Here is a 26,044-nt window from a genome sequence, read left to right as displayed (position 1 = left end):
TCCACAAGCTGCAGCACAACAACTGATTTCCCAGATTGTTTCGTCAGTATAAAAGAAAAAGTTTATAAAAATAACCAAAACATGAGATATTTGTATCAATAATTCGTGATTAATTTCACATAATTATATTTAATAAAATAGAAAGCAATATTTTTTTGCCCAAAAATGTGGAAAAAACGTTTCTGTTTATATTTTTATGCGATACGATTTTTATTTTGAAGGCAAACGTCTTTAGCATTACGAACAGCTTCCGGCAGCGTGTTCCCCGCGCAGTCCTTTTTACGTCACACTGGCCGCTCTGGCCGAAAACGTCAATACGTCAACGCTTTCGCCATGTTGGTCCGGGCAAAAGTTTTTTTTGAAATTGTAAAAAAAAAAAATGAAATTCATTAACACACTAAAAAAAACATAAATTGCATTCTTCACAAAGGTTTTCTTTTAATGGACAGGTGCTGACAGTCCAGGAAAGTAAAATATAACTACCGTACTAGAAAAGGCAGTTCTTGAAAATTATATGAATTGCAATCTGAACAAAACAAAGGAAAGGGAAGAGAAAGAGAGAGAGAAAGAAACAAACACACAAACAAACAAACATGAAATAAGGTTTTCTTTGCTTTGTATCTCTTCTCAGTCAGATTGGATGGTTTAATTGCTTGTTTATTCTTCATTTTATTCACTATAGAACAATATAAGATGAATATTTATTTCACTTTATACCATTGATTATTTTTCTACCCTCTCAATTTCTATTCTATACTTATTCTATACTTAAACTGTTTTTTTAATATATATCAAAACCAATTCATTTTCAAAGTTTCAATTATGAAATCAAAGTCTATTGGTTTGTAAACCTCGTTTTCATATTCTTGAGTCATTTCATTTAATTCATTAAGTCATTTCATTTGATCATTTACGGGTAAATTAGCCACAAAATAACCAGCTGAGCTCAGACACCTGGAAGAAACCTTTTACAAGCACAGTGATAACATGCAGACTCCTACATCTCTCTGTGTTAGAACAGTGGGAATTGTATTTTATTTTTGACTTTATGTTGTAGGTCTTCAGTGTGGAGGACGTGGTTTCAAAATGTGATCACGTTCTGCATAAAAGGGTCACATAAAAAGCTGCACGTTGCAATGACTTTCCATGACCACACTTTTTGAAAGGTCGCAGCCACATAGCCACTTCCATTTTCTACATATATGAAATATATTTAGATTATATGTACATACATTTTGCCACAGTTACCTTCTTTGCACATTCAAGACTTGAAGCAATTGAAGCATTTACTAATGGTTTCTTTCTTTCTTATGTCTGTATTCTTGCTTGTGTTGTACATCGCTTTGGACAAAAGCGTCTGCTAAATGAAATTGTAGAATTGTAGAAGATTTCTCTGGTAGTGATTTTCATTTACCATCATGAAAAAAAAACTTAGGAAGCAATTTGTATTTTAACAGCTTGACATAAGAAAGATTAGATAGATTAATTTGGGGGGATAGTGAGGGATGAATGAACTTCATCCTGGTGCTCATTGTGATGTGGTTTGTTTGAATATAAGAGAACAACAACATCCAGCGTGTGTTTACTTGAACAGCAGTGGAGTGTCTCCAATTTCTGGGAAACTAACATTACCGACACAGCAGAGACAGCTCGGGAATATCAACGCACAGGCTGAGCTCCATGGAAAGCATACTGATGCTCCGGAGAGTTTGGATCTGAGAAGTCTGAGAGTGGAAGAACCTGAGGAAATTACAATCCCAGCAGCACAACGTGATATTGAATTATTCATCAGTGAATAAAAATATTAAATTATTTGTGTTTGTGGGGGTTACTATGAGCTAGTTGATATTTGGAACGGTGAACTTAGTTGGAAATTTTGAATTAGGAACTCAAATAGTTCATTTTTAAATTTGTGAACTGAACTTTGAACAAGTTTATGTACAAATTCCCCAATACCACCCTTCGATCTGTCTTCTCTGTGATAAAGGGGTGATCTGTCCAGTGTGTGTGTCAGGACGTCGGCTGGGATTAGCTTCAGTCCTGACGACCAAAGTTGAATGAAGCAGTATTGAAGACTGATATACTGATGGAACATAAATGACTTCTTAATTCTTCATATTTTGTTGAAGTTTTATCCATGGCGGCTGATTTGACCTCCACAGTTCAAATACCTTGAAAAGGGCTTTGTTTACCAGTCAAGATAAGAATTGATGTTGACTTTCGATTGTATTAAGCAAAAGAGGGTGTGTCAAATCTCATATCAGAGAGCTAACGCATAACCTTTCGGAGAGGAAATCCTGTGGGTCTGCAACAGAGCAGAGAATGCTGAGAACCACTCATTTATTATAAACCAAGCTCTCTGCATGTCAGAGTCGTGTTTGAGCTGAACCATAAACATCCTGTTCTTCAGGACTATTTTTCAGGGGCAATGACAAATAAGGAGACTCCTACTCCTCCACAACAGGCAGGAGATAACAAGATCAACTCAGAGAGTGGAATGAAATTCACATTTACATTCAAATCACTTGTGTCGAGTTGCTAGTTAGCGAATATAAACTTGCATTCGTTGAGTTAACAGAAAACTCGAAAAACTTAACCACCTGGGAACAATTGTGGCCTCATGTCCGTTAATAAAGTAAACGTGCGTGTTCAGCTTTAAGGCAAGAGGCGTGCTGCGTTCACGTGCCCTCGGAGCTCCTACACTCCGCCCCCCACCTGGTCTCCTTCACTCCTCTCTGATCGAGCACAGCGGCGGAAGTTCACCTCCAGCTCTCGGTAAGGAAAACGGAATTTTCTTCTTTCCTCAGATTTTACTTTTGCAACTGAAAAAAAAAATAAACTAAAACGTATTTCGCAGCTGGGCGAGGGCGTGTGGCAATTCAGCGAGTTGTTTTTGAGCGCTGCAGCCTGAGCGGTGTGTAGACGTGATGGTCGTTCCTGTTTTTATATGAAATTCACAGATCGACTTTAAATCTACATTTGCAATAAAGCGACACAGACTTTATCATTCATGCATAAACGGTTGATACTGCATCGTCATTGTTACGAATTGTAGTCTGTGTGTTTACAATGTAATGGCAGTCTGATTGCATTTTGGTGTCAAAGGTGAAAGTGACAACCATATTGCTGTATTTTGAGGAGAGGGAGTTTTTCCTCAATATTTTACCCTTTAAAACGCTTTTTAATTTGTATTTATTCGTTTATTTAGCTGCTTGTTATTTGTGTTTCCATTAAAGTCTAAGTGTCAAACATATTTTAGCTCTTGGACCAATACAGCCTAGTAGTTTCATCTGGAGTGGTCTGGACTGGTGAAACAGTGCCAATGCAATATAACCATTAATTTAAAACTTTAATGTTCTTTTTTTTTAATGCAAATTGTATATAATAAAAATGTATGTATTTTTACAAAATCACCCCCAAAACTACCAGGAATAATTACAGTCCCAACATACTATACACAATTTAACGCTTTGGTTCAAAATACAATGAATTGAAGAAAAAATAAAGGAAAAGGTAGCTGCCTTTCTTGGCAGCCTCTATCTCAGATCAGTGTTATGTGGTGTTCACAAATTTGTTTAAAAATCCGTGTTTTCTTGACTTTCTTGTTTTCTTGGTGGAGTCGAAGTCTAATGGATAAGAAGTCTGGGGCTCTTTTGGATCGACCAGGTCTGATTTTAGGAATTCCAAACTGACTGAATCTGTAAACAGTCTGTCAGGGTCTGGGGAATCCATGTGAAGTTTTAAGACTGCAAGTAAAGTTTGATTTGGTTCTATTTTAAAGAGTTAAAATCATTCCTCATGATTATCAGTCAGGCTTTAAAAATAATGACCTCAGGTGTAAGAGGTTGGTTCTGCTTTCAGAAATCCTTTTCTCTTCAGGAAGATATTAGAATAAAGTAGAAGTTACACTTCTACTTCTCTATGCTTAAAGTCTTGTTGCCACCAAGTATTTTAAATAATGTGCAGATCTTCTGATCTGTATGTTTGACTTATATATTGAAACATTTTTAAGTAATCAGGGCATGAGTCAAAAACCATGGCATCCACCTGGAATATTTTAACATTACTCGTATTGTTTAGCATAATCGGAGAAGATTTACAACATTTCTACAACTCACATCTTCAACTTTTGTTGGTCATCCCCAAAATGCATGATCAAAAGTTTCACTGAAAGAAAAATTAAGACTTTTCCAAATTTGCATGATTTTCCCGGAGCATTGTTACAAGTAAATGATCTACTAATCCTTGATCTAATCCTTTTTATGGATGCTGTAATGATTTATTGTTATTTGGGAGGTCCCATGAGGAGAGTTTCAAGTTCATTCAGTCTCACTCTATGAACAGAATGTCTAAAAGTCATTTCAAATACTGTTAAACAAACATGAAGACAAACTGGGAGCTTTAACAAAACGACTTAAAGACGTCTCAAACAACAAAAGGTTTTTGAATGGCGAAACTTTACCCTTCACTGACCGACAGGCGGCATGACTCAGCAAACCTTCTCTGCACACAGACTGGTGGTGAAACGGACTCTGTCCTGACAGGAGAGTCTGTGTCGGACTTTTTAATGTCACTTTCCTTCTGTCTGTGCAGACATGTCTTCCAGGGTTGCAGTGGTAACAGGCGGCAACAAGGGTGTTGGCTTGGCCATCGTTCAAGCACTCTGCAAACAATTCCAGGGAGACGTCTACCTCACTGCCCGAGATGTGTAGGTATATTTCATTAAAACAAGAAAACATGTTGTAAAAAAATCCATGTACATGTGCAAATAAGCCTTCATTTAATCAGAACAGAGAAAAGAAATAGTTTATATTAACAGTTTAGAACTGAGATGTGGTTAACACAACAGTAAAATGAAAATTCAGCCACTCAAAAGACATCACTGAGTTACTTTGTGCTCCTCTCGCAGAGGTCGTGGTCAGGCAGCCGTGGAGTCTCTGAGCTCACAGGGCCTAAATGCAAAGTTTCGCCAGCTCGACATCGACAACTTGAACAGCATCACCGCCGCCGCTGCTTTCTTCAAGGAGAACTATGGAGGAGTGGACGTCCTCGTCAATAATGCTGCTATATTGCTGAAAGGTAAGATTGAAATTAGTATATTTTGCAATCAAAGGTGCTCCGGTCATGACTGCATTCATATGTTTGTCTTTTAACTGTGCCAGAAGTTTAACAAATAGTCCTTCATCGTTGGTAAGTTTGACAGATTTGATGATGAATCACTGGAGATTTTTTTTTATTACTCCCCTACATTGTGATCTTAATCAAACTAGAAGAAGCCAAAGATTAATTAAAGCAGCTACATTGAACATTAACAGAGCAAGTTTGTTCAAGCAAATAATAATGTGATAAAGTTGACTATCTGTACAATTTCTCTGAAACTGTCTGAAGAGGCTTACGTCATTAAAAAAAAATGTAGTGACTTGACAGTTGTGGCTTTGAGTGAAAAGATGAGATGCTTCCTCTACTTTCAGCTGGTGATCCGAATCCCTACAGCGTCCAGCTAGATGTGACTTTCAAGACAAACTTCTACGCCACCAGAGACATGTTGACTCACTTCATGCCGCTCGTCAAAGCTGGAGGTAAAGACAGCGAAATGAATGCAGTCTCCCACGTCTGTCTTTTCTGCTTGGTCCTCTTTAATCACAACTCAGCAGAGTTTCAGTTTGAGAATAAAGCACAACACTGTTTTTCCATCTTTTACTGTGAGATGGACTGTTTTAATCTGATTTATTTGTGGAGAATATTTACAGATCGTAGAATTAGGGTGGAAAGCACAGATCAGAATCCCCCTGTTTCAACGGAAATCCTGCAGGAAGGCACAAAGAGGACAGGAACACAAAGGTAACGCTACTCAACGATGACTGAACGTCTTCTCTGTCTGCTTGAGGTCGTGTGGTGAATGTCTCCAGTGGTCTCAGCATTACTGGTTTGAAGCAGTGCGAGCCGGCTCTGCAGCAGCGTTTCCGCAGCGAGGACATCACCGAGGACGAGCTGGTGGGCCTGATGCAGCAGTTTGTGGACAACGCCAAGAAGGGACAGCCAAAGGAAGAAGATACTCCTCTGAAGGCGTACAACTTGTCCAAAACTGGAGTGACGGTGGGTCCAACCAGTTTTGTTATGTTGTGGCTCCTAAAATGTGGGGGGAAAAAAAAGAAAAATGTGATAATAAAGTGATATAAACCACTGCTTTAAACTGATTTCTGTTGTTTGTTTAGGTCCTGTCCATGATCTTGGCTCGTCGCTTGTCCAAGGAGCGACCGAATGACGGGGTAACTGAAACTCATCCAGATACCGTCAAACTGTTTTCTAATGTTGTGATCAAACAAAGTAACCAACAGTTTCACGTAAGCAGCACAGGGAATGGTTTAACAGGGAGAAACTTACAAGGGGAGCCTGAAAACACTATATTTTGATCTTATGATCATTTTTATGCATATTTTCCAACTTCAATCTGTAAAAATCAGAAAGCCTGTTGGATTAAAGCATACCAGGTAATGAGAGGGTGTGGCTTCAGGAGATCAACACCCTGTGTCAGGGCCAATGGGCTCGCATCCATTTAACACAGTGTATCGGGAACCACATTCTTCTCTCGTGCTGTCATTAGTGCTGTCGGTTTTAATCGCATTGATCACAATTAATCGTGATTAATTCATGGAGAACTGTCAACAATTAACTTTTTTAAAGTTGAGATTAATTGCAATGAAGAATCTAATCCTCATAAATCAGTCCCAATGTCAGGAAAAAACACTATTATCCTCTAGTTCTTTTCTTTGACCCAATTGGCAGACCTCAATGGATTAATCGCGATTAAAATTGACAGCACTAGCTGTCATATCTCAGAACTGACACCGAGCCAGAGAGTCCAGAATTCAAAGACGTTCAAGGTGTTGGAAACTCGGTGCATAAAAAAATGTTTTCCAGAAATCTAAGGCTGCATAACCAAGAAAATGGTTCAGGGTAACTTGAAACTTAGAGCTCGAAAGATACTTTCTACTTCCAGTAATAATTTTTCTTTTTTTCTTTTAAAATGCTGTTGTTCCAATGTCAACAGCTTCATACTAAACCTTGATTTTTGCGTTTTCTTATTTTCCAGATCTTGCTCAATGCCTGCTGTCCAGGATGGGTACGCACAGACATGACCGGACCAGAAGCCACCAAGTCGCCAGAAGAAGGCGCCATCACTCCGGTTTATCTGGCCCTGCTCCCTCCCGGAGCCACAGAGCCTCATGGGAAGCTTGTATCTGACAAAGCAGTTCGAGAGTGGTAAAAAAAAAAAAAAAAATACATGTTGAAGACACCTATGAATGATTACAATCATTGATTATAAAACATAAAACATTTCACTGCTAATAGTCACACATGTTTTTGTCAGAATAACCAAAAATGACTCAGACCATTTGAGAAAACACTGATGTGCATCTACGCTATCATATACAACAATAATCATGCTTGTTTCACTAAAACGCTTCTACTACTGCACTTTCCATGTTTCATATGAAATAATAAACCGGATGAATCTTCACTGTTTTTATATGAAAGAAAATAAAATTTATTTTGTCTGCTACGTGGTCCTTGTTGTTGTTGTTGATAGAAAATACAGGAGGAGAAAACAAAGTTTTCAAGTTTTTTTAGGTTTGCTGATGATCTCAATGGGAAACTAATTCAAAAAATGTATTTTTTTAAGCATTGCAGATAAGAGTGTTGCTTATACAACCAGCTAATCCTCATTTTATAAGTGAAACACAGTTTGTAAATTGAAAATTGACAAAAAAAAAATCCCCTTTGAAATGACAAATAAGGCATATTGTGAAATAAGTAAAGTTATCAGGATTTTATTTCAGGAAAATGCAGAAATTTGGGAAATCACCCTTATATATGAGCCTACCTATTATTAATTCTAAAGAGTTATGTAGTTGAATGAAGGCTTGAAAGTCATGATTACACTTAAAAATGTCACTTCATACGTGTGCCCATGCAATAAACATTAGGTAATTTTATTAGTTGATTGATACATCGTTGATAATAAGAACTTTTGTCAGCTGATCTTACAGCAGTAAAATAAGGCCTATTTACAGATATAAACCACTTATTGGGGATGGACCAGAAGAGACCTTTCCACTTTATTCTCGACTTTTTTTTTTTCTTCGAAGTGGACATTTGTTTTTCTTTTTACCCCTGTATACATTTTTTCCCCCTTTTTTTCTGAAGTCGCCCTAATATCTTTCCTTATAAAAGAGCCAGCCAACATCTTGGAGGTAAGTTAAAAAGTGACTAAAAGAATAAAGTTTTACTACAGATATACAGTATGCCAGGTGACTCTGCGCATGCGCACTGAAGCGGCACAGATTTATGGTGATCGATGGTGATTTTCCATCTGCTGCGTTTCTTTCACTGGACTCTGCGATTCAGATCTCCAATTCAGCACCACCGTTTAGTGAGTATCCCTGGTTCTGATATTGTATTTTTGCGATTTGTATTAAAACTTGAAGTTTTATAATGAAGGAGATGCTTTAGAGTAACCGGTATTAATTCAAGAAGTCTATTATGTAATGAACTGTGGGATGTGAAGCGTCCGAGTGAAATGAAAGTAAAACTTTCCATCTGTTTAAAACACATTTAATCGTGGATATGATTTAAATCACTCTGTATGCCATTAGCACCTTGCAAAAACTCCAGTTTGGCATTAAAAGTTTGTATCAAGTTAACTAAATTGCTGTATAAGCGCGATAATTATTTAATTCAAACTTCAATGAAATCACTCAAGATACATTTTAAATTAAAAAATGTTAACAAATTATCTACCAATTTATCTCTCTATCTATCTGTCCATCTGTCTGTCTGTCTACTGAATGGAATGAAAATGTGGGCAAAACACTTTATTGTACAATTAATTGTTTTTGCCTCATGTATTCATACTGTGCAAATTCAATATGACTTTTTTTTTTTTGGGGGGGGGCGTAATTGCGATTAAGTATTAAAAAGGATAATTATTTGCAGTCACAATTAACGAATGAAATGTTTTAGTAGCTATTTTAAAACTTTGTAGCCACAGGGCAGAAATGAAATGCACAGAAATCATGGAAAACGTACAAATAACAAAATCAGTAAAGCACAAAAACATTAGCATCATTGTTATGACCAGTCTCAACACCACTATCTTATCTTGCAGCTGAAGTCCAGACAGAAGCCATAAAGTGGCGTAAAACATGAATGAATGGTTTCTGATTCTGATATTGAAGACTTTAGCTTTTGGTGCAAAAAAAAAAAAAAGTAATTGGGTCCCATTGGGCACAGTATACACATTCAGAAATTCATATTAAAAGCTTTTAAAAAGTAAACATTACAAACAGGTGAACCACCCAGTACCCTGCTTAATGGGAAGACCACACACTGACCAGGAATTTATTTAGATTCTACTTTTAAACTTGATTTTTAATGAGAATTTCTAAAATTCCATCCAAAAAACAACAGTACAAAAGTTTTGAACTAACATCATTCATCGTTATGGCAATTCTCAACACCATTATCTTATCTTGCAGCTGAAGTCCAGACGGAAGTCATAAAGTGGTATAAAAGATGAATGAATGGATTATGATTGTGATATTGAAGACTGAAAGTCAGAATGACAAAATGCAACACGACTGTTTGCCCTGTGATAGACTGAAGAACCTGTTCAGGATGTACTAAGAAATACGAAATCAACATGTGTTTGAAGATTAATTTATTATTTTTGGAAGGTTCATTCACTGATCTCTCGTCTCTCTGTGGAAAGACATGTCCGTCAGGGTTGCCGTGGTGACAGGCAGCAACGACGGAATTGGTCTGGCCATCGTCCGAGCGCTGTGTTCTCAGTTCGAGGGAGATGTTTACCTGACGGCCAGAAACGTGTAGGTATCTCACCTGCTCACCTCTGCACCAGGAGGACGTGTGCAGCTCAAATGAGTAGATTCCAAAACACAGAACTAGAACTACAATAGTCTCAGACTATTAAGGCCTCACAGGTATTCAGTGCTAAATGCAACAGTTTGTAGCCTTTTTTAACCATTTTAACCAGAAGAGTCTTTTAAAAATTAGGCCAGATATGCAAATATATTTTTTAAAAAGATAATAGCAGGATGAAAATGGTTCTACATGTAGCTTTCAGAAAGCTTCAGAGAGCCAATACAGAGGAACTGGAGACTCCTGGTTTAAACTTATCTTCTCTTTTCACAGAGGTCGTGGTCAGAAAGCCGTGGAGTCTCTGATCTCGGAGGGTCTGAAGCCAAAGTTCCTCCAGCTGGACATCAATGACCTGAACAGCATCACCGCCGCTGCTGCTTTCTTCAAGGAGAGCTACGGAGGAGTGGACGTCCTCGTCAATAACGCTGCCATAGCGTTCAAAGGTAAGGCCGCTGCCCAGACACGCCGTTCACAGCGGTAAGAAGAGAATTCATCCTCGATCGCCCGCCTGAGCTGGTATCTCTGTCTACAGTGAACGACACGGTTCCCTTCGACGTGCAGGCCGAGGTCACCCTCAGGACCAACTTCTTTTCCACCAGAGACATGTTGACTCACTTCATGCCGCTCATCAGAGCTGGAGGTACGAACACGGAGCTGAATCTGGCTCGGCTCACCTCAACTCGGATTCTCTCAGTGAGTCACAAACGATTCATGTCTCGGTGCAGAGGAGGACGAGCCTCACACAGCTTTGTGTCTCAGGCCGTGTGGTGAACGTCTCCAGCTTCGCCGCCTTGTACACCCTGAGGCAGTGCAGCCCGGCTCTGCAGCAGCGTTTCCGCAGCACGGACATTACCGAGGACGAGCTGGTGGGGCTGATGCAGCAGTTTGTGGATGAAACCAAGACCAACAAGCACCAGCAGGCCGGCTGGCCCCAGACGGCATACGGAGTGTCTAAAATCGGACTGACGGTATGAAGTAATTCAAGTATCCTAACATGATGAACCTCACTGCACTTTCTGATTCTTCCTGATACACAGATTTGAGAATCTTCGGTTGTACGAGTATTATGTGTCGTATTATGTGTTCAGACTTAGCGTTTTTGAAATCAGTTTAATTTTCTTCTTTGTGTTTTGCTTCTGGCTGTCATCCCTTCTTTCTTTTCTTAAACTTCCTCTGTATTTCAAATAACACAGTTTCCTCCCTGTCCTGTGTGCCTCAGCCTTTCAGACTCTATAAACTCCTCCTGAAATAGATTTCAATCACTGCGTTTATAATAAGTGGATGGTGAACGAACGTATTTGCTTCTGTTTGTCCTCTGTAGACTCTGTCCATGATCCTGGCTCGTCGTCTGTCCAAGGAGCGGCCGAATGACGGGGTAACTGAAATACCACTACCATCTGTCTGTCTCTCAGCTTCCTCCACACTTTAATCCAACAACGTAAATGAATATTGAAATAAACTGGACTTTACATCATGTGATATGTTTTCACATAGTGGGAAAATTAAACTGGTGAAGAAAAACTTTATCTCTTTTTTTTCAATTACAATTCAGATTCCTGAACCAATCTGCCTCAATAAAATTACTTTGACTCTGTTCTCAGATCTTGTTGAACTCCTGCTGTCCGGGGTGGGTGCGTACAAACATGGCCGGTCCAAAAGCCCCCAAGTCACCTGAGGAGGGCGCTGACACGCCGGTCTATCTCGCACTGCTGCCGCCCGGAGCCACAGAGCCTCATGGGAAATTCATCTCTGCAAGAAAAGTTCGCGAGTGGTGAAAATCTTCAAGGAAGCTGAGCGTGTCACGGTTCCTCCAATGAAATGTCTGTTTAGCTTCTCCTTTGTTACAGAAATCAACGCAATAAAGCTTTGATGCAAGTGGAGTCATGATCTGTATGATTGCTCCATCCACACCTACAAACAGTGTTAAAATAGCAAATACAGTTTTCACTGCACAGGATGCTGCAGATTTATCACCATCATAATGCCAATGTTGGCATTATGCATAATGCTAAAGATTAGACTGTCTTCTGCATCATCTGATGAATGTTTCCTACTGTCTCATAGAACAGAATTCGTCTTTTTGTTACATTGAGTTACAGTCCTCAAAGACAATATATCCTAAGGTCTGTTTGACACAAAACTGGAAAACCTTGGTGTCAGTTCATGCATGTTGAGAGACAACCTCCATCCATCCATCCATTTTCTACCGCTTATCCGGGGCCGGGTCGCGGGGGCAGCAGTCTCAGCAGGGATGCCCAGACTTCCCCGTCCCCAGACACTTCCTTCAGCTCCTCTGGGAGGATCCCAAGGCGTTCCCAGGCCAGCCGAGAGACATAGTCTCTCCAGCGTGTCCTAGGTCTTCCCCGGGGTCTCCTCCCAGTGGGACATGCCCGGAACACCTCCCTAGGGAGGCGTCCAGGAGGCATCCTAAACAGATGTCCGAGCCACCTCAGCTGGTTCCTCTCGATGTGGAGGAGTAGCGGCTCTACTCCGAGCTCCTCCCTGGTGACTGAGCTCCTCACCCTATCTCTAAGGGAGCGCCCAGCCACCCTACGGAGGAAGCTCATTTCGGCCGCTTGTATCCGGGATCTTGTCCTTTCGGTCATGACCCAAAGCTCATGACCATAGGTGAGGGTGGGAACGTAGATTGACCGGTAAATCGAGAGCTTCGCCTTTCGGCTCAGCTCCTTCTTCACCACGACGGACCGATACAACGACTGCATCACTGCAGCCGCTGCACCGATCCGCCTGTCAATCTCACGCTCCATCCGTCCCCCACTCGTGAACAAGACCCCAAGATACTTGAACTCCTCCACTTGGGCTAGGGTCTCTCCACCAACCTGGAGGGGGCAAGCCACCTTCCTCCGGTCGAGGACCATGGCCTCGGATTTGGAGGTGCTGATCCTCATCCCTGCCGCTTCACACTCGGCTGCGAACCGCCCCAGTGCATGCTGTAGGTCCGGGTTCGATGAAGCCAACAGGACAACATCATCTGCAAAAAGCAGAGATGAAATCCTGTGGTTCCCGAACCGGACCCCCTCCGGCCCCTGGCTGCACCTAGAAATTCTGTCCATGAAGATTATGAACAGAACCGGTGACAAAGGGCAGCCCTGCCGGAGTCCAACATGCACCGGGAACAGGTCCGACTTACTGCCGGCAATGCGGACCAGACTCCTACTCCGGTCATACAAAGACCGGACGGCCCTTAACAAGGGGCCCCGGACTCCGTATTCCCGGAGCACCCCCCACAAGACACCACGAGGGACACGGTCGAATGCCTTCTCCAAATCCACAAAACACATGTGGAATGGTTGGGCAAACTCCCACGAACCCTCGAGCACCCTATGGAGGGTATAGAGCTGGTCCACTGTTCCACGACCAGGACGAAAACCGCATTGTTCCTCCTGGATCCGAGGTTCGACTATCAGTCGGATCCTCCTCTCCAGTACCCTGGAATAGACTTTCCCGGGGAGGCTGAGGAGTGTAATCCCCCTATAGTTGGAGCACACCCTCCGGTCCCCCTTTTTAAACAGGGGGACCACCACCCCGGTCTGCCAATCCAGAGGCACCGTCCCCGACCGCCACGCGATGTTGCAGAGACGTGTCAACCAAGACAGTCCCTGCACATCCAGAGACTTAAGGTACTCAGGCCGAATCTCGTCCACCCCCAGTGCCTTGCCACCGAGGAGCTAAGAGCGACAACCTGCAGGGATTTATTCTTCGACAGTTTATTACCGATGGTCATGTGAGCTTTTGGGGTGTGGCCTCATTTTACACCTCCATATTAAAACAAAGTGAAAAGTAATTCAGATCCTGAGCAAATGTCTTTGTTTCCTCAACGGTTCAGTGAGTCACATCATCATATTGTTACACAACGATTTAGCAAACTTTACTCCACTAATCCAAACCCAACACACCCTGAGGAATTAGACAGGTGGTGTACAAACTGCAGCCTGGTCACTCTTTGCCGATGTATCACAGACATGGCTGGAGCTGAAATATTTTTCCGTAGTTCCTGTGTCTCATCTGCAGGTTTTACTGTAATTCTGCAGTCTTTTATGAAGCATTGGCTGCCATCTATGTAAAGTGCTCTGTACTGGTTTACCATTGCAAATGAATCTATCAGTCATACAGGTTTATATAGTACCGTACACTATCAATCTTGCACATTTTGATAATTCTGCAGAGACATAATGTTTGTTTCACTTAATGTGTTGAAATGTTACAAAAGGTCACTTGCCTCCAGCCTGCTTTGAGGATATTGAAGGTGATCTGTTGAACTTAAGGATCCATTATTTCATCCCCTAAAAGCACCCGACATACACAGCCTACTACTCCAGCTTAATTCAAGTTCTCTTAAGTTTTGCACCTCTTTTTTGTATATTTTTTTCATTTGAAGTACGTCAATGTTTTTTTGTCGGATAACGTATCAGTAATTGAAAAATCCAGTGCACAACATAAACAATTTGGTGACATTTCCTCACTGTGTGAACCTGGAGGGACATAGAAACATGAAATCCAGCTTACTGCTCAATGGGGAACAAGGAAGGAGAAAACGCCACATTGGTTACATCTGGATTATTTTGTTTTTATTTAATTCTGGTGTTTTGAAGACGTAGTGCATCACTGACTTAATGTAACAATCATCCATTCACTGACCCTCAGAGAGAAATGACTGAAACTTGGCTGTGAACCGTGTTGGTGAACTTTCGGCATGTACTCATACTGACGGAGGTATACTTGTGCGTCGCCGGTGATTCGGTCAAACAGGGAACAAACCTTCCAACAAAACATTCCCGTCGTTTTTCCTTCAACGTGGCGTCGATCCCCAACACAAATATACCTCCTGCCTTACACTCATAAACACTGACTCTCTCTTTCTCGCACAGTTAATGCAGAGCTGGTGGAGTGCTTCATCACAGCCGTGAGTCTGGAGGGGTGGGGCTGTGGTGTGGGTGAGGGGTCCCAGCAGGGTGCAGTCACACTGCCAGGTAAGACACGGCGGTGTCCCTCTCCTCTATCAGCTCTGCTGCGGTGGCGTCCATCTTTTCTTGGGAGAACTTGTTGATGGTCAGACCGTCCACGATCTTCCAGGTTTTGTTCTGAGGGCAGATTTCACACAGTTTTCTATTTTGCCACTGTATTAAAATTATTTTAATAAAACGTGATTGATATTTCACATGAAGATGAGGATTTGATTTGCCCCGTTTGTGCAGATTTTACATCACTGAAGCAGATAAGCTTTATTTCCATTACCTTGATCTCCACGGGGAATGAGTAGATGAGGTCCTCTGCAACTCCGTACGAGTTTCCAGTGGAGTAAACACCCATAGAAATAAACTCACCCTAGACAAAAAAAAAAAAAAAAACTCATTAAATCCTTCACCTGAAAACACTGACTGATGTAAGCCTTTCACGATCATTTCTATGTAAACTATATAAACGCATATCGACTACTTCCTGTTATCAGTACATCAAGCAAGCGTTGTTGTGGAGCTCATGGAGCTCATACCTCTGCAGTTCCTGACCAGATGTCCCTCATGTGGTCGCAGATGGCCTTGGCAGCAGACATGGCGCTCGACAGCTTCCTGGCCTTGATGACTGCAGCGCCTCTCTGCTGCACTGTCTGCAAAGCAAGAACACACCGCCGAGGGGCCAACATGAGCGGTGTGGCTCAACATATGGGCCACTACTGCTGATTATAGTCCATTATCACGGTATGGAATAATAGACCGTTTATTTACACTGCCCCAATGCGGGATTTCTTTCTGTTCTTTTGGGACATTTCTTGTGAGGCCTGACACCAGAGTTTGATAAGAGGGCTTCATGAGCCATGTCTGTAGAACAGTTAAAGTCTGAGTTGACAGAAGAGGTTTTATAAGAAGGACTTTTCCATTACTGATCTGACCTGAACAGTATAATAATTCAGCTGTGGTGTGGTGATTTTCCACTTACAGAAATGAATTCGCCTGTGAGCCACTTGTCATCCTTGACGGCGTCGAAGCAGGCCAGCTCACTGCCGGACATGTTGACCTTGCAGTGGTGCACGTCTGGATACTGGGTGGACGAGTGATTTCCCCAGATGATCACGTTCTTCACATGGGAAGCGGGGACGCCGCAGCGCATCGCCACCTACAGGATGAAGAAGGGAGCAGAGTTAGGATCCGTTCAGGTGACACTGAGAGACGGGAGTCGGACTCCACACACACACCTGAGAGCGGGCCCTGTTGTGGTCCAGACGGGTGAGGCAGGAGAAGTTCTCTTTGGGGATGGAAGGAGCAGACTTGGCCGCAATCAGACAGTTTGTGTTGGCAGGGTTTCCAACAACCAGCACCTGAAACACACCATTTCAACATCAGCACACAATTAGACCGACTGTACAAACCTGTATGTTGACAGCACGTTCCCACAAGCGCTGTAAACAATGAGCTGAACCAGAGTCAGGACAACGAGTCTGCAGAACTGGTCCCTTCAACAGGTAAGAAGAACTCTGCATTATCACCTTGACAGTCTTCTTGGCGTACTTATCCAGGGCGGCTCCCTGGCTCTTGAAGATCGCTACGTTCGCTTTGAGCAGGTCTTTCCTCTCCATACCGTCCCTCCTGGGCATGGAGCCCACCAGGATGGCCACATCCAGGTCCTTGAAGGCCACCTCCTCCTTGTCAGTGGGGATGACCTCTGCAAGAGTATGAACATGAAGCACAAATCTGTTTTAATACCAACTTCTTTAAGTATCGTCAAGATTTATAGCTTGAGGTTAAACCTAAGTATTTGTTTTATTAGTCAGCTAATCCAACTTTCTCATCTTACATTGATTTTTTCCCCCCCGTTTATAAATCTGCCAAAGCAGTTTGAGAAATCTATTTTGAACGTCTCTCCTGCAACACCAGCACACCAGGCGTTGTCTTTGCGCCACAGTGGGTTAATACAGGGGCCTCTCACAGCCCCCGTCCACACAAAGCAAAGGACAGCATCTTTTCAAAGGAAAAATTCCAGGTCACAATGGAGATGGCCCATAATGGCGCCTCACGACTGCTGTCGTGATGGCAGCGATCATGACAGGAAAAGTCTGCATTTTTTAAAGTGACTGAAAAGACAACTAATCACAATGCCAAAAGGTGACGCTGTTCGTTTGGTTCTTCAATTTGAGACGTTTCAAAATGAAAGATCGAGTTTTGAAACCTGCTTCTTTGCTTTTTCACTGCTGACACGATTTGGTATGTGCTCTTCTAGTAACTCCTATATCTGATATACCTAAAACAGGCGTGCAAAACACGTTTGAGTTCAGGGGTCACATACAGCGCGATTTCATCTCGAGTGGGCTGGACCTTTAAAATAGCGTCTTTAATATAAACTTAAGGTTTGTCTTTGTTGTGGTGCAGAGCATACATGATGAAAATGTCTATATTTTCACAAAACAATTGGTCAAACAAGTCAATTTTAATGACCCGGTGCAGACTACTGTGAAACGTTCCAAAAACCCTCTCCTACAGCTGTTGGATTCTGCATGTTTTGATCAGCTCACCCTCACATCATGACCTGGAGGTTTCTTTGCTTTCATATCCGCATCAGCTCAGGTCCCAGTGTTACGTTCACAACTCTTAAGAGATTTGTTTGGTTTGGCAGGTAAGACTGGAGCCTCATGCAGGTCAATTTTGGCCCATGGGCCTTATGTTTGACATCCCTGGTCTACAACATGAGATTTCAGAATGATCCAAAGAAATACTTACAGTTGCCTGATGAAGCTGAAGCACTGATTTCATTCATCTAGCATTAAAGCTTTATATTTTTTTTAGCAGTTACCAGTAACAAAGATGCTTCTTGAGAGTTCACTACTAACCGAAATGATTCTGCAGCCAAACTGAACCCACTGCCATTTCAAGCACATCACGAATGGTTTACATATTCAATTCAAAGCTCCAAATATTGCTGCAGATTAATAATTTAACATGTCTGTTTGGTTCAGGTGACAAAGATCAGAGCACATCAAGTAAAGTTGGAGAGAGTTGTTGTACTAAAGATAATAATAATTAATCACCAAGTGTTCCCAGAGTCAGAAGAAACAAGGTGAAGCAGCTTTCAGTTCCTACACTCCTCGCCTGTAGAACACACTTCCTGCTGACACATTCACTTCTTTTAAATCAGGAATAAAAACACTGTCTGCTCTCATTTTACTGGTTTTCTATTGTAAAGCTTTTACACCTTTATTAACTGACTTCTTTTAATGAATCTCCTTTATTTCCTTGTAAAACACTGAATTGCAATGTGTCTGAATGGTGCTATGGAAATAAATTTGCCTTGCAGGCAATCTCACAGGCACCAGTTAATCTCAAACATAGGGAGGAAGCCATCACATGCACACAAAGACACCATTCAAATAGCAGGGAAGGGGCTCAAATAATCCCAGAGCTTGACCTCCTTGCTAGGAGTCCAGAGCAGCAACCACTGGTGACCTGCTTTACTTTTCTATGCTAAATGCTTCCTGACACTCATTTTGTTTCGTTATGGAAACTGACCAGCAGGAGTAAAATAGAGTCTAGCACGTAGGCAGCTTACAAAATGCCTACTGGGAAAAGTGCCAATATTTGACATGTCAACTTTTAATTTCAAGTTGGTCATTTCAACCACACCCTCTTGAACAACAACTACCTTTCAGAAGTGGAAGGGCACAGTCCTGCAGCTCCATGACAACACCGTCCAGGACCGTCATCATGGGAGGGATATCCAGAAGGACCAAGATGATTGGCTGGCGAAATAAAGTGGCGAGGCATATGATATTTTGAGATGAGCGATGTTTTAATCATTTCCATTTCAACGTCACAGTAATAGGACACCCGAGTGTCCCTGGAACAGAGCAGGGAGGTCCAAGCTATGCAGCTCACTGACTACGGCATGTGCCAAAAGGATCAAGTGGATCAGGTTTTAAAGTTGGCCTAAGACTCTTGGCACAGGATCAGTTTCATTGACTTCAAGGGCAAATCCAAGGCCACACCAATGAAAGTAGTGCAATCTGCTCAATTCCAAAGCAAAGTCTGTTTAGGGCTGGATCCCATATGTGACCCAGTAATATCTGGCTAATGGCTGCTGCTGCTGCTGCTGCTCAGGGGTATGGGTCTTGTGACAGCACCTTAGGAGATGAGAGATTAGAACACAAAGTCTTTCTGTACCTGATCTTTGCCAAAGACATCTCCCTTGGCGATGCTGAACAACAGAGAATAGGCAATCTGCCCAGCAGCTCCAGTCACCAGCACTTTAACAGGCTCAGACTGTGAGACAAACGAGGGAGAAAGACAGAGGGAGAGAGCGGTGTTACAGGAGGACAAGCAGGAAAAGTGACAGTCACAATTTCCAACACGTGGACTGCATGCCTTTTTCTGTCCACCAGATTTACAAAAGCAACGGGGTCGGGATATAAATAAACCAGCTCAGATCTCAGGGTTACATAACACAAGCCGGATGCACTCAGGTTATCAAGTTCATCGCCATCGTTTCCATTCATTCAGAGCTAGAAACAGAAACTCGTTACTTTAAATTTATTTTCTTAAAACTGACGTTTGTTCCGTGATGTATAATAGAAACCTTTATTTCAATCTGTAGATAAAACTCCTAAACAACCATTGTTACACGTACAGCTGTTACAGGTTTTCAATGTCGCACAGAAGTAAAAAGAACTACTTTGATGACAGAATACACTCACCATGTTGCCACAGCAGACAGGACTGCTCCCCCACTTCGATCTGGAGCTGCGGATCACTTCTATTTATACCCGCCCTCCTCCTTCTTCATGCTCTATTCATAGAGGCTGGAAAGCAGCGTGAAGGCGCATTACCGCCATCTAATGTACAATATGATTGAGATTGAAAACTCTCTCCATCTCTCCCTAATTGAATAAGATGATAAGATAATTAAATAAGATGCATTTTATTGTGTTTTGTAAAGAAACAAAAGCCCAGTGTTGTTTTAAAATCGATACATTGTTGCCAAAGTTCGAAATGATGTCATCATCTAATTTGCATAGCGACTCATTTGTATCAAATTAGATCATTTAAAACTGATACATTGTTGTCAGCTCCTCGGTCAGGAAGGTTCTGAATGACATTATCATACAAAAAGAAGGAACTGTATTGGTGCAAAGTGCATCACGTCAGTGACCTGCAGCCACAGAGAACCCTGGTCATTAAGAGGCAGCTTATAAATAGAATTACAGACATCTATTGACACAAATTACTGTGTTTTATTATTATTTTTCAAATGAAGAAATGTTATCTACATTGGCAACTCAAATTTGATTTGTAACTTGTCTCATATTTTCACACAGCAACATTTCAAATGACTTAGATTAATGCGGCATTTAATGTTTTTAATTTATTCCGTTAAGAATCCATCCACTTCTTTAATCATATATTCAAGTTTATAAAAAAAATAGTTGAACATACATATCAAAGTTCCTTTTAGAAGATATCCAAATTCTATGACATATTTAAACACTTTTGTTTAAAGTAATGCAATAGCTATTTCCTAGCACTTAGTTACTTTTAAAATATTCTAACTCAGTTACTAACTCAGTTATTTTCTGAAGAAGTATCTAGTAACTATAACTAATTACTTTGTTATTGTTATTTCAAATAACAGACATATATTTGATTATATATTCATTTTCTTACATTTTTCTGTCTTTAGAGTGATGATTGTTGTTTTATCTCCTTGAGAAATAAATTTTTCATCTGTTGCGCTGCTCAGTGGATCACGACACTTGCAGCGAACACACGGCATAAACACCACGCATGCAGGTAATTGTAGTTTTAATCATTTTGTAGTCCTTTAAATGAAGGACTGTGGTAAACGCTACAATTTCAGTTACAGAGTCTTTTTGTGTCAGCAGCGTGTCACCACAATGAGGTGTACAAATGTTACGACACGTTTTCTTTCTTTGGGAGAAATACAAGGTCCAACAGCATTGCGAATGAGCTAGCTGGCTAGCGTTAGCCTGTAAGGTACCGCTTATGGTTGCCTAGTGACCAACAAGCTAGTTAGCAAACAGCAGCTGGTTTACACAAGTTAGCTTTACTTTAGCTTCGCTGCTTAATGCAGAGGCACTGACGTCTCCTGGCTTTGTGTAGTTATGGCGTGAGGTTTCTCAAATGCGGTACTTTTCATTCATAAGGTGTTGTTTAAAGAAACGCAACGCTAGCGAGCAGACGCGGCTACTCGTAGCGTGTTTAGGATTAAGTGGTGTCCGTGTTAACTGGTGACTGGCTTCCTGTGTTTTCTCTAGTAATGGTAGATGTCATAACCCCAACAGAACCCCTCCCCATATTATGTGGAGTACCGTTTAACCATTGAACTACATTTAGAATAAAGGTTCGAAGTATATTACCTTTTGTGAGTCTTGTGTCGATATTTGCTGTAACTAGTACCAACGACGGACTCTGAAGGAAGTCGATCAACAGTTAACAAGGAAACCACTTAATCCGAAACATCTGTACTTGCGTGCCCACTCTGACAAGTTCAGGATGTTTAGCTGTGTAAAACGAGTGTAAAGTTTTGAAGACGCTTTTGAAAAGTAGCACACGAAGCTGAACAGCTCCAAAAGAAACACGGAAACTCCTGAAACCTTTGTCTGATCAGTAAGTAAGGTGAGTTTGTGTTTAAACCTTCATGCGAGTGTGAATGCTACACTGTACAAGTCAGTTATTAAGTCATATTGACGCTCAGCAAATTAACACTGTAGACTAATGTTTTAAGGTGTGCCTTTATTTTACTTTCGTTCATGCATGCATGGTGTTGATGTGAAATCAGCCTCCCTCCTTCAACTTAAAATGTTTTGTTTTGTCTTGGATTCAGAAATAATAATAATAATAATAATAAAAAAAAGCAGATGAGGTGTCATTTCACCTAGTAATTGCACCAGATTTTCATCCAGGTATGGAATCATGTAAACTTGACTTCTTACTTGGTCACTTTATTCCTCGTCAATATTTATTTTTGTTTCTCTACTTTTTATTTATTGAACAAAATGTATATGGTACAGCAAAATTCTTTTTCATTTTCTGCTACCCTGCAGACACGCCTCATATAATACATACAGAACAACAACTAAAAGACAAAAAGATAGAAATGGAAGAGACTTGAATAAACAAATACAAGATTAGAAGATTAAGTGAACACGAGATGTGGGGATTCTCTGTAAGGTTAAGGTCCTCTACTACAGTGGAGTGTTTTGCCACATTTGTTTTTCCAAACATTTCCAAGAAGGGAAAAAAATGCAACATAGTTGGTCATGAAAAGTGTAAAATTTGGTTTTGTTTTTAAAATTTCTGTTGTTTTGTATATAGGATAAATTGTTAATTGTCAAATCATGGATGGATTTTTTTTTATTAGGTTATACCCAAAAAATCTTTTTCTTTTCTTTTTTTTTCTTTCGACAAAGTAACAAGTCAAGATTCCATGCTTCAGAATTTAACCAGGTTGCAGGTTGTCAGGTTGAATTGACTTTGTGTCTGCACAGTTAGAGGACAACATGTTGTTATGGTTTAACAAGGATTCTCTGGAGAATATTTGAGCTCCTTGTATTGTCTTAAATGTTTGATCTACTGGTGCAGGATTAATGTTTCCTGTCATCATGGCTTTATTAAAGATTGCCGGAGTGGCGAGGTGGAACCATGGAGTCACTTCACACCAAAAAGACCTGGGTTTGATTCTGACTGGCTTCTTTCTCCCTCTGTCTGGGTTTTCTGGATGTAGTCCAACTGCCTCGAACAATTCAAGGTAGGATTGGTTTAATTATTTACAGTAGTATATTTGTTCATTTTTTTGATGGATTCACAGTCTTGATGTACCCTTCCGACATGAACCTCAAAGCTTAACTTGAATAAGGTCTGTATGGAACAGAGGTTTCAAATATATTAACCTTGCAAACTGTAATGATCATGAATTCATCAATCATATTAATCTTTCAGTTCAGTTCAGTTTATTTTGGACAAAGAAAACAATTGAAAAAATAAAATAAAAAACAGTCAATTTAAGGATACATAATACCACAATTGTTCATGAGTACTAAATAAATAAATCATAATATGTCCAAAAAGGAGTTACTTTCATTTAAAATAGCTGATGTTTCTGATTTCTTCAATGAAATCTAAAATATGTGATTAGTGGAGCAACCAAAACAGTAGCTATGTTTACATCACCTTATTGTTGACTGAATTCTTGCCAACTGAGGGATCAGATTGTCCCCTTTGACACAAACACTGATTAAAGTGATCACAGTGATGGATTTATAATATGTACCAAAAATATCATCTTATTCAATCTGTGGATTAATCCCATTTTTTTTGTACTGTAAAGTAACTGTTGCCTTGAGGTTTACATAAAAAACCCACCACTCTAGAAGGAGTTGTCAGTGAAGAAACTAATCAGGCCTGTGGCATTTGATCATGACAAGAGTATCATTTTCTTCTGAATTGAGCATTTGTACTTTATGAACGTTTTTCCCACATGTACGTGAAGCATCTCATGTAGAAATATGGTCATGTAGATGTATGTGCAGGGAGGATAATGTGACCTTAAATACTTTTTAAGTAATTTTTTTCTGTATGAACCATTCTGGATCACAGTCTTCCTAGGTGTGCTTACATAAAATACTTTCTTTCCAATCATTTTAATCCATATAAACACATCTACTGTTTCAAGAGATGAATTCAAATTCAATTAGTATAGGAAATAATATAGAATAGAAATTGTTTTTCTGTTCGATTGTATTCACATTGCATTCATACAGTGAGGGTGAAATTTTAATTACATTTTTGAAGTCATAATCTGCTGCAAACGTTAGTCTGATGACAAACATTGTGACAGACAGGATTTACCTTTTCCTTTAATCAGCTTTGTTTTGTTGTTTTGGTTGGTTCAATACAGTGCTGCCACTCATGTACCATTAGAATGTTAACATTTGTTTTGAGCTTATTAAAAATACGCCATAGTTTGAACAGCAATAGATGCTTTCTTTATTATTTCAAGACTCATACATCAATAGTACCACACTATCTGTAAATCAATGTTTTTATTGGAGTTTTGTTTTCAGTTTTGCTGAAAAAGGGAATACTTGTAATTGTATTTTCAAGTATCAACCAAAAGTTCAAGTCACTCCAAAGACAAGTGAAACTATGATCCTCGAGTTTCTAACACGAGCGAAAGAGCAGTGCTATCAAACTGGATGAAAACACACGCCAAACAGTGTCATTTTTAAAAAAAAACAAAATGTAATTATTGTTAGTTTTGAAGCATCTTCTTGAAAGACTGTCAGACAGAAAAACCGAATTGTATTCTTTCTCATGCCATGATGAGTCGTTGATGACTGCTCTTTTAATCGTAAGGATCCAGATTTACAATCTTACCCTTTTCAGAAACTTGTTATACATTTATTGTCCGCATTTGTTCTAGTTTAATAAAACTCCCTTTACCGTTTTTTTTTATTTTAAACTAAGTTTTGCCTTTGCTGCCAGCGGCCACACACCAGTGGTGCGACTCTCATCACTTTCCTCTTCTTTTGTCTGTGAAGCTAAAAACATGAAACAAAACCTGAACCTACAGACCGCTCCTCCACCCAGATCCCCGAGCTGGTTTTTGTGTCTCCATCTGGCCGTGACAGGCCCTGCGCCTGATTCAGAGCTGTTTGAAGCAGCTGCTGCGAGCTGGCACCGCTTCTCCCAGCTTCAGTTACAGTTTCACCCCTCTGTGGCTCGAACGCTCGTGTCTGTGGTGGGTGTTGGTATGGGACCATCAGGTGCTCAAAGCTTTCTGTGGGAATATCAGTACAAGAGAGCAGTCTGTGACCTTTCCCATCAAAAAAAGGTGTTTTTGTCAGTTTCCACCCAAGAAGAATAGTTAATAAATGTATTTATATAGTTTTGCTAATCGTACATTCATGATGTTTCATGACAATTTAGAATTAATTTAGCTTTTTTAGCTTTTTTAGTCATTTTTATTAGTTTTAGCTTCATGAGCCGCACGGTGGTGCAGTGAAGCAAGAAGTTCCAGGGTTGAAATACCAGCTGGGGCCCGGGGCCTTTCTGTGTGGAGTTTGCATGTTCTCCCCCCCATATGTATGTGGGTTCCCTCAAGGTACTCCGGCTTCCTCCAAAAGCATGCATGGGAGGTGATTGTTGCTCCGATGTGTGAATGTGAGTGTGTCTGGCCCTGTGTTGGGCCTGCGATGTGGACTGGAGAACTGTCCAGGGTGGACCCTGCCCCCACACCGCAGTAGCTGGGATTGGCTCCAGCCCCCACAACCCTCAGCAGGATAAGCAGCTCAGAAAATAAAGGAATGAACTTCATTAGCGTACTTTAACTGACTTGTTTGTTTCAGCCATTTGACTTTTTTAATAGTCATGTTAGCCATTTTAGCAATTTTTAATTTTTTTTTTTTTTCTCTTTTTCTCTGAGGATAAACTCTTCACGTTTACACTGTCTCAGTGTGTTTGGTGGACTGGTGCAACATCAGCTTAGATGATTTCAAACTTTCATTTGGCACTTTTTAATCACATATATTGCATTCTGCTCTGATGTTGATTATTTCAATAAAGCCATATTCTATGAAACTCTTGCTGACATGAAGATATCCTCAATACTTAAACACTTTGGATATATTTTTTTAAATGAATGACACACTTTCATGTAAAGCAGTAGTTCAATTAAATTTAGTTTCTCCTGTTGAAACCTAACATTTGTTGTACCCCTTACTCCTAAGTTAACTCGTGCAGCTATTTGTTGATGCATGTATTTATTTCATTACTTGTTACTGATAGGGTAATTTTTTCCTCTTCAATTTTAAAATGGATCGCCTTTACGCTCAGGAACTGAACCTTAGCATTTCTGAAGGCATTTTGTATGTTTAGGAGCAGGAATATAGCAGCAGGAAGGAGACAGGGAAAGGAGAGGATGGCACAGGGCTTGAGGCGAATTAGTGAAAACCTTTACTGTCAGGGTTAAGTTGTGCTGTAAACAGTGTTAACAGTGTATGAACCTCTCTACATTTGTAAATCAGTTCCTAAAAGTCTTCATTCTGTACGACAAAGACCTGAACAGATGCTTTTTTAGCTTTTAT

At 40.6% G+C, this 26,044-nt stretch overlaps 4 protein-coding genes across 6 annotated transcripts in view; 3 read left to right on the top strand and 1 right to left on the bottom strand.

Annotated features, from left to right (window-relative positions):
* The first annotated feature begins 2,715 nt into the window (after positions 1–2,715).
* Positions 2,716–7,369, top strand: LOC115399701 (carbonyl reductase [NADPH] 1-like). 2 transcript variants are annotated; one of them, XM_030107226.1, is made up of 7 exons: positions 2,716–2,775; positions 4,594–4,708; positions 4,910–5,079; positions 5,472–5,579; positions 5,888–6,096; positions 6,216–6,269; positions 7,094–7,369. In XM_030107226.1, the coding sequence occupies exons 2-7, from the start codon at positions 4,596–4,598 to the stop codon at positions 7,265–7,267; spliced, it is 828 nt and encodes a 275-aa protein (XP_029963086.1). In that variant the 5' UTR covers positions 2,716–2,775; positions 4,594–4,595; the 3' UTR covers positions 7,268–7,369. The 2 variants fall into 2 exon arrangements, with proteins under 2 accessions (XP_029963086.1, XP_029963087.1); XM_030107227.1 differs by lacking the exon at positions 2,716–2,775 and having other exon boundaries at positions 4,594–4,712.
* Positions 7,370–9,774: 2,405 nt separating this feature from the next.
* On the top strand, positions 9,775–11,714 carry LOC115399702 (carbonyl reductase [NADPH] 1-like). Its single transcript, XM_030107228.1, has 6 exons — positions 9,775–9,887; positions 10,213–10,382; positions 10,472–10,579; positions 10,699–10,907; positions 11,261–11,314; positions 11,541–11,714. Exons 1-6 carry the CDS (start codon positions 9,775–9,777, stop codon positions 11,712–11,714), a joined length of 828 nt encoding a protein of 275 aa, XP_029963088.1.
* Positions 11,715–14,497: 2,783 nt separating this feature from the next.
* On the bottom strand, positions 14,498–19,681 carry mdh1ab (malate dehydrogenase 1Ab, NAD (soluble)). Its single transcript, XM_030107293.1, has 9 exons — positions 19,637–19,681; positions 19,107–19,205; positions 18,589–18,685; positions 16,442–16,617; positions 16,151–16,273; positions 15,895–16,071; positions 15,452–15,565; positions 15,196–15,285; positions 14,498–15,041 (listed from the first exon to the last, which is right to left on the bottom strand). The coding sequence occupies exons 1-9, from the start codon at positions 19,637–19,639 to the stop codon at positions 14,919–14,921; spliced, it is 1,002 nt and encodes a 333-aa protein (XP_029963153.1). The 5' UTR covers positions 19,640–19,681; the 3' UTR covers positions 14,498–14,918.
* A 1,759-nt stretch (positions 19,682–21,440) lies between these two features.
* The window catches only part of wdpcp (WD repeat containing planar cell polarity effector), a 111,569-nt gene continuing 106,965 nt past the window's right edge, over positions 21,441–26,044 (top strand). The window contains exons 1-2 of one of the 2 annotated variants that reach the window (XM_030106989.1): positions 21,441–21,566; positions 22,577–22,707. The gene's annotated coding sequence lies outside the window, so the exon portion shown is untranslated. Of the gene's footprint in view, positions 21,576–22,576; positions 22,708–26,044 lie in introns of both variants that reach the window. The other variant, XM_030106988.1, reaches the window with a different exon arrangement.

This window comes from Salarias fasciatus, chromosome 13 (assembly GCF_902148845.1).
Source record: "Salarias fasciatus chromosome 13, fSalaFa1.1, whole genome shotgun sequence".
Classification (NCBI taxonomy): domain Eukaryota; kingdom Metazoa; phylum Chordata; class Actinopteri; order Blenniiformes; family Blenniidae; genus Salarias; species Salarias fasciatus.
Note: the sequence above shows the minus strand (reverse complement) of the source record. Positions and strands in the feature narration are given on the sequence as shown.